Genomic DNA, 13,146 nt, shown 5'->3' with positions numbered 1-13,146 from the left:
ATGAACTTTATGATCTGCCATTATGTATATATATATATATATGTATCATGTATGTATTTCTGTAAATGATGGGGTGAATTTATGAGAATGTTTCTCTGTCTTAGCTCGGTTGAGAGATGAAACCTTGTGAAATGATCTGTGCTTGCTGGTTTTTCTCTTGGTTTAATATTCAAGTCTTGCTTCTCTTGTCTTTAGTGGAAGAGATTCACTGAAATATATATCATGTTTAAAAGAACAGATGATGAAACATGAAAGAAATGGAGAATTGCCAAGTTCAAAACCTCAAACTTACATGTGTAGTTATCATAACGCTTAGGAAAGAGTTGAGAGCTGCTGAAAATTTTAGAGTTGTTATGTGTGGGTTGTGTCTGCTTGTGAAAGAAGAAAAATGATGAGCTTGTTGTTCTAAAGAATTGAAGAAGGGAAAAGCTCCACGGCTTGTGTGAAAGATTTGGCTGATTTGTTAGGTGTAGTGGAAAACTTGGCTGATTTGCTAAGTGGGATTTGACTGCATAAAAACAAAAATAAATGGAAACAAAAGAGAGTGGACAACTAAAGCAAAAGAAAGTGGAAGCAAATGAAAGTGGATGGCTAAAGCAAAAGAAATTGATTAGATATGAGATGATTTAATAGTCTGCATAATTACATGTATGCTAAAAATAATCATGATATAGGGTGGCTATTAGGAACATAGATAATATATCGGGACTGTAATAAATACTTCAAGGTTTGCTAAATAAATATTTCGTGAAAAATACTTGAATGCTAAATTAAATAAATATGCAATGCATATAAATTCAATAACTAATTTACAAATATTTTTGTAAATCATTTTTGTTGGAATTAAAATAAATTCATTTTCTTTTATCCGGCGTGAATCAACTTAATATCTAAGTTCAAAAATAAATTCTAAATTTAACTCAGGGAAACGGGGTATTACAGTTCGTGCAACGAGCAAACATTTTAATCCAAGTAGGCAAGGTATGTACGAGGAGTGTTTTCAAGTTGTTTGAGTATGAAGCTCTGAATTGCATTTATGTAGATTTGACATAATCACCCCCTGATTGGAATGAGGCAATATTGGAGTTCAAGTTGTCATCAAGTTCTTCGGTAACAGGATATCGTTTAGTGAAGTATAATCAAAATTCTAAATTCTAAATAATGCACTGTTTCTTTACTGGTTGCAATGGTACAAAACAGATCCAATACTGTATCCAGAGATCTTCTTGATTTGTACAAAAGGTTCTTGCATGGATAGTTTGCTGACTGTTGCTAAAATTTCTTCTGTAGTCCTCAGTTTGTGGATGTTAAGTAGCACTTGTTACAACAAACCTATTCTTTTGCCAGTATCTATGGCAGCTGGTTAAGTTGACACATAACTAGGTTACGCATGAAAAGTCTTTCCTTCTAAGCTGGAAGGCATGCAATCTAGTACATAAAATTTCAGATGATATCCCTTGGTCCACTATTAGTGTCCCATTTCGTGTCCAATTCCGAATTTGGAATGTTTTATAAAAATCATACATTATTATAAATATTATTTGGTTCCATTGCATTAGAAAAATTTCGAAACATGGAATGCGATGCTGAGTGGGACAATAATTGTGGACCAAAGAACATATAATTTTACATATAAGAAGAAAAAATGTTGTGAGAAGTCTACTTGCATCTCTGTTATTTGAGCTAGAAGAGGGAAATAATTAGGGAAAGTACCGGTTTCAATGTCTATAAACAAGCATGATGAACTGGCTGATATTCATGTTTCTTAGATTTGAGGTTGAATGATACATATGACATGCTGTTTGTATCTACAGATGCCACCAAATAGGGAAGAATTTCTTGAATGCGAGGTGTAACACATGTCGTGGATCAACAACTTTGGCTGCTTGTCTAGGCTGTAAGAATAACTTTTGTGATTGGTGAGCTCCTTAATGTGTTCTAATCTCTTCTCCAAATTTAGTGCAAGCCTTTGGTTGATGTGCTTTACTGTTTTTTATTGTGCTTGTTAGATCAACAAGCTTATGCTCACCTATTAGTATATATATCTTGAAAGTTCAAGAATGCAGAAGAATATTAGCAATTGTGCTCTAAATAAGGGAATATATAAATCATCTTAATCTGCCTGGTAATGAATTCATCAAAGTCTTGCTTTCCTATACTTTAGCTGTTAAGAGAATGGGAATGCATCATTCTCTGGGTTATATATTAATTTAGGTTTCATTTCTTTTAATAACTTTAGACATGTTTATCTGAGTTATACTCATGGATGAAAATCAATTTTACCACCTCTCTATAGCACATTCCTCCATTTTGTTTTGATCTAACTATTCTACATTGATATCATTATCAACCCATGGTACAATCAATATGGAGAATATGAACCCATATTTGCTATATCTTCATTTCTTTCAAAACATATTCATTATCATTATTTCGAGGCTCGTTTCATTTGATTGATGGGCATTTAAATCCTTGCAGCTGCCATAGATTATTTTCAATCTTTATTACTTGAAGAGAATAGAATAAGTGATAGCCTTGAGCTTTCCAGTGCAGGTCATCTGAGTGAACACATCAGGGAAAATCCAATACATCAACAATATTATTCGTATAAACTTAACCGCCTGGTAAGAATTTATTTTACTTTTTATTTTTTTCTATGAAGCAGTCAGGGTATCTTGGAGGGTAAGGTCCATCATGCTGGGGGTGAGAGGTATGGGAATTATCTTTTTTTCACTATGGGAAGCTATTCCAATAAAATTTGTATTCGTTTTCTTTTCTTTTTTTTGGTTGCTTTGAGAATCATGCTTGTATAATTTTGCCAAGTTTAACACGTGGATGAGTTTAGAGGAGTTCACATATATAATTTGACCTTATCAAGTCAACAAGGCACACACAAAGTTCATGGTTATGTGAAGTGAATGAGAAACACCCACTGTTAGATTTCATATCAATATCTTATCTTCTTACCATTATTTTTTTTTTGATGAAATTACATTATAAATAATACAAACCACACACACACCCCACCTAGTGGTTATTGTGGCCGAGAGTATTCGAACCTGTGACCTCTTGGACAACAGGCAACCACCCCAACCACTAGGCCATCCCAAAGGGACATCTTCTTACCATTATTGATGCAATATCCTGTGAAGATATGGAGCTGAATATAGTAAAATACACATAGATTGGGATGAACAAAAGGAAATAAGGACGTGATCATCTTAGGAATTAAAACTGTTGGGAACTTATTGAAATATCCTAATCCTTGTTTTGATGATACCAAAATCCATAGACCTTAATTGTAATAGACTAGAACTGTTCGAACTCAAGTGTTAGAGTTCTTTTCTAGTTTAGTTTGTTGTTCTGAAGACTGAAGACTGAAGGATGAAGGACTGAAGACTGAAGATTGAAGTTACCAACTGAAGTATCAGTTGAACAATCAGTCCAGAACTGATTACTTAATGCGTGCCACGTGGATTCAGCGGACTGATACTAAAGTCAAGTATCAGTTAAACATTCTTCCTCGGACTGAACCTCTAACGTTCGAAGGAAGCTACGTACTCCAAAAGTACAGCCGCATTAAATACAGAGATCTCAGGATCATCCCTCTCTGCAGAGGTCATTCCTATTTGGTGGCTACTTTATTAGACATGTTAAATCTCCTGCTCTTCAAACAAGGAATCTCGAAGATTGAAGCCTCAGCCCAAATTTAAAAAGCTCTCCAACGGAAGAAATCTTGAAGATGTTCTCCGCCAACGGATCTATTCAAGATCTCTCCTATAAATAGCGCTCGAGGATCACTTCAATCTTCACCGATTCAACAACTCAAGCTGAAGCTCTGCCAAAATTGCGACTCAACCCAAAGCTTAACTTCTCCAAAGCTTGAATCGAAGAAGAGAATACCAAAGCCAAAAATCAGTCACTGCTGATTATATACATTCTCTTAGACCTTAGGCAAACCTCTGTTTACCCAGAGCCTAGGTCAAAACTAACTCCAAAGAACTTGTTCTTTGAAGTTTAGTTTGCAAGATTTTAAACCTCCCTTCGAGATACTGAATCGAGTGTTTGAGTTGAATAGGAGTTCAGGAAGGTACTCTGACTCCGTGAGATCCTAGTGCAGGTTCGTGCTAGGAGTGGAAAATCCAGCGCGAGTGAAGTGTTGGTAATGAAGATTGGATCTTCAGTTATTTCGGTTGTGTGCACCCGGCTAAGCACATGGATAGGTTTGCAGTGCACCAGTAAAATCACTTGCGGAGTAAAGTTGTTGGTCTGATCAACCGACCGTGGATGTAGGAAGTGTTTTCCGAACCACGTAAAAATCTGTGTGTCATTTACAGCTTTCAGTTTTACATTCTTACTTGTGCTCTCTCAATTGATAAACTGAATACTGATTAAATGCAAAGAGAAACCTAAGACTAACAACGTGCTCAACAAAGGCTATTACGAAACAAAGTTATATCCACTGCGTATGTTATCAGTCTGACTGATCTATCCTCTGATAGTCAAGAAGACTAGTAACATCTCTATTTTAGCAAACTCGACTGAAGCCCTAACTTTCATCAGTTAAGTACCAGTGACTTAACTGATAACTCTTTACTGAAGAGTATTTCAGTATCAGTCGTCAACCCTGTTTGGTCAAAACTCCTTTCAGTTAACAGGCGTTTAAGTTTGCATTTAAAGTTTCGTTTTGATCTCTATCTTGAGATCCCTCTGGTTTTCAGAGAAAAATAGCCTATAGGTGTATTCCCCCCTCCCCCATACACCTATTCGAGACCCTGCGGACCTAACAAAACCTTTTATGAAATAGCTGATACTTCATATCATCATTGACCTTTCTGCTCCAGACCACTCATACTCATAAATTTGAGTAGAGAGATTAAAGTTGGCAGAAAAGATGTGGTTATGGAAGTAGTGTTAGTATGATGCTTTCTGTTTAGTTTATGGCTCATGGTGTTATTACAAGCTAAAACAGGTTTGTGAACCAACCGAGATATTCTTCCAATCTGTTTGGTGCAGTATTACCAGCTAGGGCATATAGCTTTTACTCTTCATGCTAAAGTACTGGTCTTTACTCATTACCTGTTTTTGTATATTACAGCACCATAAGCTAAGTCGTGACCTTTTGGTTATGGATGGTGAGTTCTTGTTGCTGCATTTTCTGGTTGAGGAGCTGATGCAGAGGAAGGAATAATGTGGTTCAATAATTAACTGGTTTTTGGCTCTATGTATTAGAGTGTATCAGACTCTAGATCATTCAATTCAGGGCCCTGTTAAAGGAACTTTGCTGGATTAGACTGGATATCTAACCTAATCAATTGAAATTAAATGTGTGAAATAAGCATACATGATGATATCAGGAAACAGTGTTACTGTTCAGCCCTGGTGGGAGTTTATAGACAAATTTACCTTATATGAGTTATTTTATAATACCATAGATTGGAAGAGAAAGTCTTGGTCTGGGTGTTGTCTGCAGTGGTTAAACCTGGATATTTCCATGTCATTTTGGTTCCTTAAAGAGAATTCTATTACATGTGCTTGTGAATTGTGACGGAAGGCGAAAATAGATAAAAGGAGATCAAAGGACTAAACCAAGATTTCTGATCAAATTGGTGCTCGTGCAACAACTAATGGCAACTCCCTTGCTTTATTTGATGAGCCATAATTGAAAGAACTGGAAACAACAGATGGTGGCGGCGTTGGGGAAGACGGGAAAAACATACTGGGGGAAAAAATGGAAAGAACACTAGGCTATTAGACATCAATATTAGTTGTTCTATATGTGTTTTCTGTGTTGTTCGTTTCTCTCTCTCTCTCTCTCACTTTTCTTTTCTTTTCTTTTCTTTTCTTTTCTTTTCTTTTCTTTTCTTCTATGCTTTAATAATAGCTCCTAACTTTTTTACAGGTTAAATGCTGTAAGTCAACTTGCCGGGTGACTAGCATCAAGGATCTCTTAGCTTGTCACTATTGTTTTGATAAAGCATTTGACAAGTTCTATGATATGTACTCCGCAACGTGGTAAGTGATGCTCACCTACTCCATAAGCTCCTTTGTTTCTTGTTTCACGTTGCCTTTTTTTGCAAGCAACAAATGTTTTTCCTTGGCTGACAGAGCAAATGTTTTTCCTTGGGATAAACTTGTTACCTGCCCTGAGTTTGCCTAAAACTAGGGAAAAGTCGCCTTCATGTTCTAGTTTCATATTCTGTGGAACTTTATTTCATTCCCTTCAACTTCATTTCAGGATCGTATGCTTAACCCAAAAATAAATGATGAAGTTGTAAAATACTCTTAACAAATATTTTTCTTATAGGCTGTCGACGTCGTGATCTCCAGCTGTCTTTACAGACTTTCATCCTTTTTCAGTGTTCCATCTAAAAATGCATTGTGCTTGTAGGAAACCATCTGGACTATCAATCATTTGGAATTCTATCTGCTGTGAAGATCACTTTGAGTGATTAGTAATTGCTACTAATATTGCTAACATGTTTCATCTAAGTTTTTTTGGGTTCTGATAAACAGTGTTGATTCCTCAGGCATCGGATGAACTGTTTGAACGCGAATGTAGAAGATAACGCCTATATTTTAAAGAATAAAAATGACCTGGACAAGAAATGCGTGCAGCTGAACGACTTCATCTTTTGAAGTAGAAATCAGTGGATGTGGTGGATTCACGAATAGAAGGAGACATTGAAGAACCAGTTCTCTCATGTAGTCTTTTAGAGGGGTCATCGGTTATTCAAGATTGAATTGGCACGAGATGACTGGAGATTAATTTTGTCACTAAGGAAGGCCAAGACTCATAAGACAAGACTAATCCTTGTGGCATTGTTCTGTGGCTGAATCCATCCAACGAAACAACATATTATGAGATTAAGTCCACAGTCTGATCCATCAAACAAACACCAACTAGAAAGCTATCATGTCTCATCATTTTGGTGTAATGCGATTGTTTTTCTAGAAAGGTATCCAACTTATCTCATTTCACTACTATTCAATCATATGTTGTAAACTTGTTAAGGACTTAACTTCAGCACATGTGAAAAGTACAAGAGCCTAACTTTTGTATACAAATGGATAATTTTGATTTTAATACATGTACCAGGTGAGCAAAAAGATTCAATTCAAACTATGACGGTTCCTAATCTTTTATTTTTATGTTTTGTATTATGAATTTTGCAGAGAGTATACTGTGTAATTGTAAATTTGTAACTTCCATTTCTAGCCTAATTTAGCAACGATGGCAAATCACAAAAGATTATCTTTTTTGTATTATTAATCTGCGTTTGTTCCAAAATATTTTTATGCTCGTCTAGTTACAACAAGTTACGACAATGCACTATTTTTAATTTTTTTGAGAATTAATAATATTTATTTTAAGTAAAACTATATTAAAAAAAAATTGAATTATAAAATATGTGGTGTATGTACCTTAACAATAATAATGAAGCTTGCTAAATTTAATGTACCTTAAATATTATATTTCTTAGTTAATTAATTTGGATTGAATATAAAATTTAGAATCCTGACAATTTCTTGATATTTTCAAATAAGGAAAAAAGAGTTTAATAGAATTCATTATCATCACAACCATATATTTCCGAAAACCACATTTCTAACCCAACGTAATGGGTGAAATAGACTCTAGCCTAACATGGACATATCCAGGGATTAGTGTCTCCTTTTTGAATTTGTATTTTAGTCCAAAGTAAGGCGTCACATATAATTTAATCTAAGAAAATGTACAAGTTCAATGCGTCAGCTATGACAATTCTGGGGGAGTAGGTTCAGTCACATCTTGATAATGTTGTGCTATATCATAGTTTAATTCTAATTATTATAAAATAAAATAAAAGTATAATTTTGTTTTAATTTGGGAGGAGAAGATGTTTCAATTCTGGAGGAGAAAATTACATAAAATACGAGGAGAAATTTTTTGCATCAGTTCTGGAGGAGAAGCCTTTCTCTTTGGAAATGATCTATCAAAACATGGTGGAATCAAATAAATTCTGAATCATATGCTAAGCATCGCTCCGGAATAATTATTATCATAATACACTTGCATTACGTACATTCTTTTAATTTTAATTTTGAACTAATATATCAATTATGTATCTTTTCATGTTAATATTTGGTGACTGTATCATGACGCTTGCATAAATTCATGGTGCATCTATTTTTTGAAGCCCTTTTGTGAGATCTTCCCTTCAGCGTAAAATAACTTGTTATGAGCAATACTGCATTAAATTTGTCCCCAGATGCATGAGTTTTAGCAGGAAATATTTTAGCCTACAAAGAGGAAAGCAACTGAAGTTATCGAGAAATGGACTTTCCCACCAACTCCAGGCAATATAAAACTTTCAAGTGCCAGAACATTGTATGTGTATCTAAGTTTAGGTTTCACCAATTCCATTCCCTGGCTCAATCATTAGAGCAAAACAACTGGTTTCCTCGCCATTAAAAAAACTTCTACATATTAAATCAGCAGCAAACTTGGTCTCCTTTCGGTCAACTAATGAACCCAACAAATTTTATCACCTCAAGAAACAGCATGTTAACCCATCATCTCCCCAGAACAATGTCATCAAATACGGAGATGTAAATTTCAAGGGAAAGATATGCATGTGACTGAATTGATAAAGAATAATGACCTCTTAAATGAGAATTCCTTCTGGTGACGCTAACAAATTTTAGGTTTTAGCATTATCATTAAGTAAACAATCTTATACACTACAATCGCATCTATATCTTTTATTTCATAATCCAGTTCATCATGTAGCTCCAGTTGACTGTTTCTCTCAAAGTAAAGTTTCACAGGATAAAAATAAAAGTAAATTTCAACACTGTTAGATCTGTTCAGGTTTGCATCCAAAAATCATACCAGAAACTGGAAAGTACTGCAGTTTGCTGCTAGGATTTGAGAGCTCTTCCGAAACCCATGAAGTACCTCGGTCCTCTTCACCATCAGCAGAAGTACTTTCATCGCCTGCACATTTGAACATTCCTCATGGAGATAAGAAGACAAGTGTTTCAGTTACATAATATGCAAGTGCACCTATATAAATAGTATGTAAAACCATAAGGCCCATGCACAAAGCCCAAGCACACTAATATCTAACTAATAGTTAATTTAGAGATAACTCCAATAGGTCCACTGCAGCGTGCGACGAGTATAAACTCTGCTGAATGGTGTAACCAAAGCATAGCTAACAGATTCACAGGGAAAATAAAACATACTGCTAGTGCAAACAGGATTTTCAGGACTCAAAAGACTCTGCTCTTCTTCTACATTATATAACTTATACAATAAATCACACAGAATACTAAAGCAAGCGTTGATAATGTTGAGTTTCATGGCATGCATAACATTAATTCGGGGAAATTTAGATACCTCAACCAAATTCAGTCTTGAGAGTAAATAAAAGATATCATCCAGAGCTTTTCTTCTTGCAATCTAAGTGATCTAGTGGTTCTTGCACCAAACAATCAATTGCTCTCGTGGAAACTAATGGAACAAAAGTGTGAATAATAGCCAATATTGTTCATTACTCTGGTAGTCCCAGCAAAAGGACCCTAATGAACATCTTAGCATCATATTTAGATACTAGACTCTCAAACATGAACACCACACATCCAACACTAGATTATTGTCAAATCGGAAAGAGCAGACTTACTCTCGTACCCCACCAACTTTAAAGCTGAATTTGAACTTTCCTGTGAAGAGAAAATCCCATCAATTTGCATAACCTAACAGAAATTTAGAACCAAACAGAAGAAAAATGATACACAAAATGAGCAGAAGTAAATAGACAGCTGACATCACCAGCACATCAGCAGTAAACTCTTGGTAAGGTTGAGAAGCATTAGCTTCCTTCCTGTTCATCCAGAAGTTTAAAAACCTGTTTTGTTTGATCATCAAGAAGATGAAGATGAAAAACATCAGGCAAAGTTGTATTTCATCCTTATAGATACAACTTTGCATTAAACAGCAACACCACTAAACAGTTTTCAGTCAAAGAGCACCAAACATAAATGTAAGACAGTCAAACAACAAAGAGAAACAACCAGTCAGTCATTAATAAGCATCCAAGTTTTCATTCAATCAATTAAGATGCAATCAACTCATTCACCAACAAACTATAGATTTGCTTTACAATTCCTAAACCAACACAGAAATAAACAAAAACATAACAACATCAACCATCGTAATTCTAATTGATTGGGCCTCAATAGTCAACATTGAAAACAGTAACCACCAAAATTTTCATAACCCGAGTGAGTGCCTTAACACCACAAAATCTTTCAAGCCCTATTCTTAAAATATAAAATTAAACCCTTCAATTTCACAAGGGTATCTAAAATCTCAGTAGAAAACTAATAGGCGATACTACGAACAATTGGTGGGCATTCGTAAACATCACATTCAATGTATTACTCAGGCTCTATTCATCATCGTCGCGCTTCTTGGGCTTGCGGTAATTCTCCTCGATGTGCTTGGCGATCACTAGGCCAGTGTTGAAAAGCTTCCGAACATTAGGAACGTTGTAATTCTGGGCTATGTAAACTCCGCATGCTGTCCCCACAATGAACGAGAAGCTGGTTTTTATTATGCCCATTTCTTCTTCGATCGACTCTTCCCTTTTTTCTCAGATGGGGATTGCTTTATACCTCTTCTACAGATTTTGTCCCCGCAATAATAAATTGGATCAAATCATGGTTTCGTCTCGAACAAGTAAACAAAATAAATTGAAATGAATCGGATTATAAGTTGAGCTGATTACAGTTGGGAATTAGGTTTTCCGTTTCGCAAGAAAGCAAGGAAGTGGTTTATTATGACTTTGACACTCATTAAAAATGAAACAATTGGTATTTGGTGCGGGTCTGACCTATCAACATATATATATAACATTTGAGGCTGCGTTCTTTTTAGTTGTAAATTTATCTTGGGAAAAGGAAGGAAAAACAAAATTTCACCCTTTAAATCCTTCATTTCTTTTCCCACATTTCCTACTTGACCCTTACTCATTCTTCATTTACACTACAAAGGAGGGATAATATTATCACACCATTTTTGGAGGGATAATATTATCCCTCCTTTGTAGTGTAAATGAGGAATGAGTAAGGGTCAAGTAGGAAATGTGAGAAAAGAAATGAAGAATTTAAAATGTGAAATTTTGTTTATCCTTCCTTTTCCCATGATAAATTTACAATCAAAGAGAACACACCTGATAAATAAAATTCCAAACTCTAATATGGTGCAGTGGCAAGTGCCTCCACCCCTTATCTTAAAGGGGGAGAAGTTCGAAACCCCTATCCTCCATTTATGCGATTTTTTTTTTCTTCTTGTTTTCTTTATTTTTTTTATTTTCTTTTTCTTTTTTCTTTATATGCATTTTTTTTCCATTTATGCGAATTTTTTTTCTTCTTCTTGTTTTCTTTACTTTTTTTTATTTTCTTTTTCTTTTTTCTTTATATGCATTTTTTTGTTTTCTTTTTACGTTTTTTTTTTCTGTTTAAATCATGCACCATAATAGGATATATATTTGTTCGCACAAATGTATATTTATGTTAATATAAGTAGTTAATTTCATTCATTATACAGTATTATACTCCCTCCGTCCCACGAATCTTGACACGTTTGGATTCGGCACGCGAATTAAGGAGTTATAGATTAGTGTTTTAAGTGTGTAGTTAATAAAATATAAAAGTGATAAAGTATGAGAGAGAATGTAATAAAAGGGATAAAGTAGGAGAGAGAGAGTAATAAGGTGCTAAAGTATGAGAGAGAATGTAATAATTATTACCCAAAATGGAAACGTGTCAAGATTCGTGGGACTGCCCAAAAAAGAAAACGTGTCAAGATTCGTGGGGCGGAGGAAGTACATATCAATATTTACTTTTTTTTACAATAATAATTATTTGATCAAATAACTAAAAGTATAAATTCTCATGAATGAAAGTAAGAATTATCGTGAACAAATGTAATAATTTAGAAATATTACATTTCATTGTAACAATAATTACTTTTTGTTACGACAACAATTACTTGACCAAATAGTTAATGATGAGGACTGTAATACTCATCAGCGCTGTGCTTAGCAATACTAGAGCAGAGCTAACCGCCCTGCCAGAGCAGAGCTCAACCCGCTTCGCCAGAGCAGAGCTGCCTGCCCTGCCAGAGTTACCAAAGACAGCCTACCGGAATGCCTTCGCAAGGCCTGAGACCAGCAACGAAGGGACTTGACAGCGCAGACGAAGGGACTGGGCAGCGCAGACGAAGGGACTTGGCGGCGCAGACTACCCAAGCTACTTGCCAGCACAGACCCGCCTGCGCAGGTCAAGGGAACTACTCAACACGAGCAACGAAGGACATCGCAGATGGGTCAAATCAAGACTAAAGTTAAGTGTATTAAGGCATTAAAGGGCCTAAATCCAATTATTAGAGTTCATGGGCCTAAACGCCTTTAGGGATCACTCTCACATCTATAAATAGAAGGTTTAGCATTAACATTAGGAAATCATGGTTTATTTGGGAGCAACACACTTGTAAAATGTAATTATCTCAAAGCATAGTGGAAGAACTCGAAAACACCCGTGGATGTAGGTCTTAACGACCGAACCACGTAAATCCTGTCTCGATTATTGTTTTTTAGATTAGGTGTTGGTTTCATGGAATTTATTATTCTTTGAACATGGAATTTTGAGTTTCAATAAATGAATTTGGGATTTGGGAAATGGTATACCTTAGCTTTTGGGGCATAAGCATGACTTATATTATCTATGCTGGAATTTATGCAATAATAACTATGTCTTGGAAGTTGCACAACTTCTGCATATGCGCTTAGACTTGAAATATAGATTGACTAAGTACATGAAGGGACTTGAAACATAATTTGAATAACTTACTTCGGGACTATAGTCATGCCAGCGCTGCCACTAGCATCACAAGTAAGGACACCAAGCACAAGTATACACATAACATGTTTTAGTTGAACATGCACATGTTACTAGGAGGGGGGAGTGGAGTATGTGCCACCATGTGTATTTTCTCGAAAAACTTAGCAGGATATTTGAGCCTTAAATGGTAACTTAGCCACGATCCGGAACTGTAAGCCTCAGAATGTATCTGAGCTTTCTCAGCGCAGTCAGGAC

At 35.4% G+C, this 13,146-nt stretch overlaps 1 protein-coding gene across 4 annotated transcripts; it reads right to left on the bottom strand.

The window, feature by feature from the left end:
* Positions 1–8,668: 8,668 nt before the first annotated feature.
* On the bottom strand, positions 8,669–10,866 carry LOC130996097 (uncharacterized). 4 transcript variants are annotated; one of them, XM_057921624.1, is made up of 4 exons: positions 10,430–10,866; positions 9,818–9,893; positions 9,669–9,708; positions 8,669–8,980 (listed from the first exon to the last, which is right to left on the bottom strand). In XM_057921624.1, the coding sequence occupies exons 2-4, from the start codon at positions 9,875–9,877 to the stop codon at positions 8,841–8,843; spliced, it is 240 nt and encodes a 79-aa protein (XP_057777607.1). In that variant the 5' UTR covers positions 9,878–9,893; positions 10,430–10,866; the 3' UTR covers positions 8,669–8,840. The 4 variants fall into 4 exon arrangements, 3 of the variants coding, with proteins under 3 accessions (XP_057777607.1, XP_057777608.1, XP_057777609.1); XR_009092380.1 differs by having other exon boundaries at positions 8,721–8,980; positions 10,430–10,856; XM_057921625.1 differs by lacking the exon at positions 9,818–9,893 and having other exon boundaries at positions 8,721–8,980; positions 10,430–10,856.
* Positions 10,867–13,146: the final 2,280 nt, after the last annotated feature.

Source organism: Salvia miltiorrhiza, chromosome 7, assembly GCF_028751815.1.
Source record: "Salvia miltiorrhiza cultivar Shanhuang (shh) chromosome 7, IMPLAD_Smil_shh, whole genome shotgun sequence".
NCBI classification, from domain to species: Eukaryota; Viridiplantae; Streptophyta; class Magnoliopsida; order Lamiales; family Lamiaceae; genus Salvia; species Salvia miltiorrhiza.
Note: the sequence above shows the minus strand (reverse complement) of the source record. Positions and strands in the feature narration are given on the sequence as shown.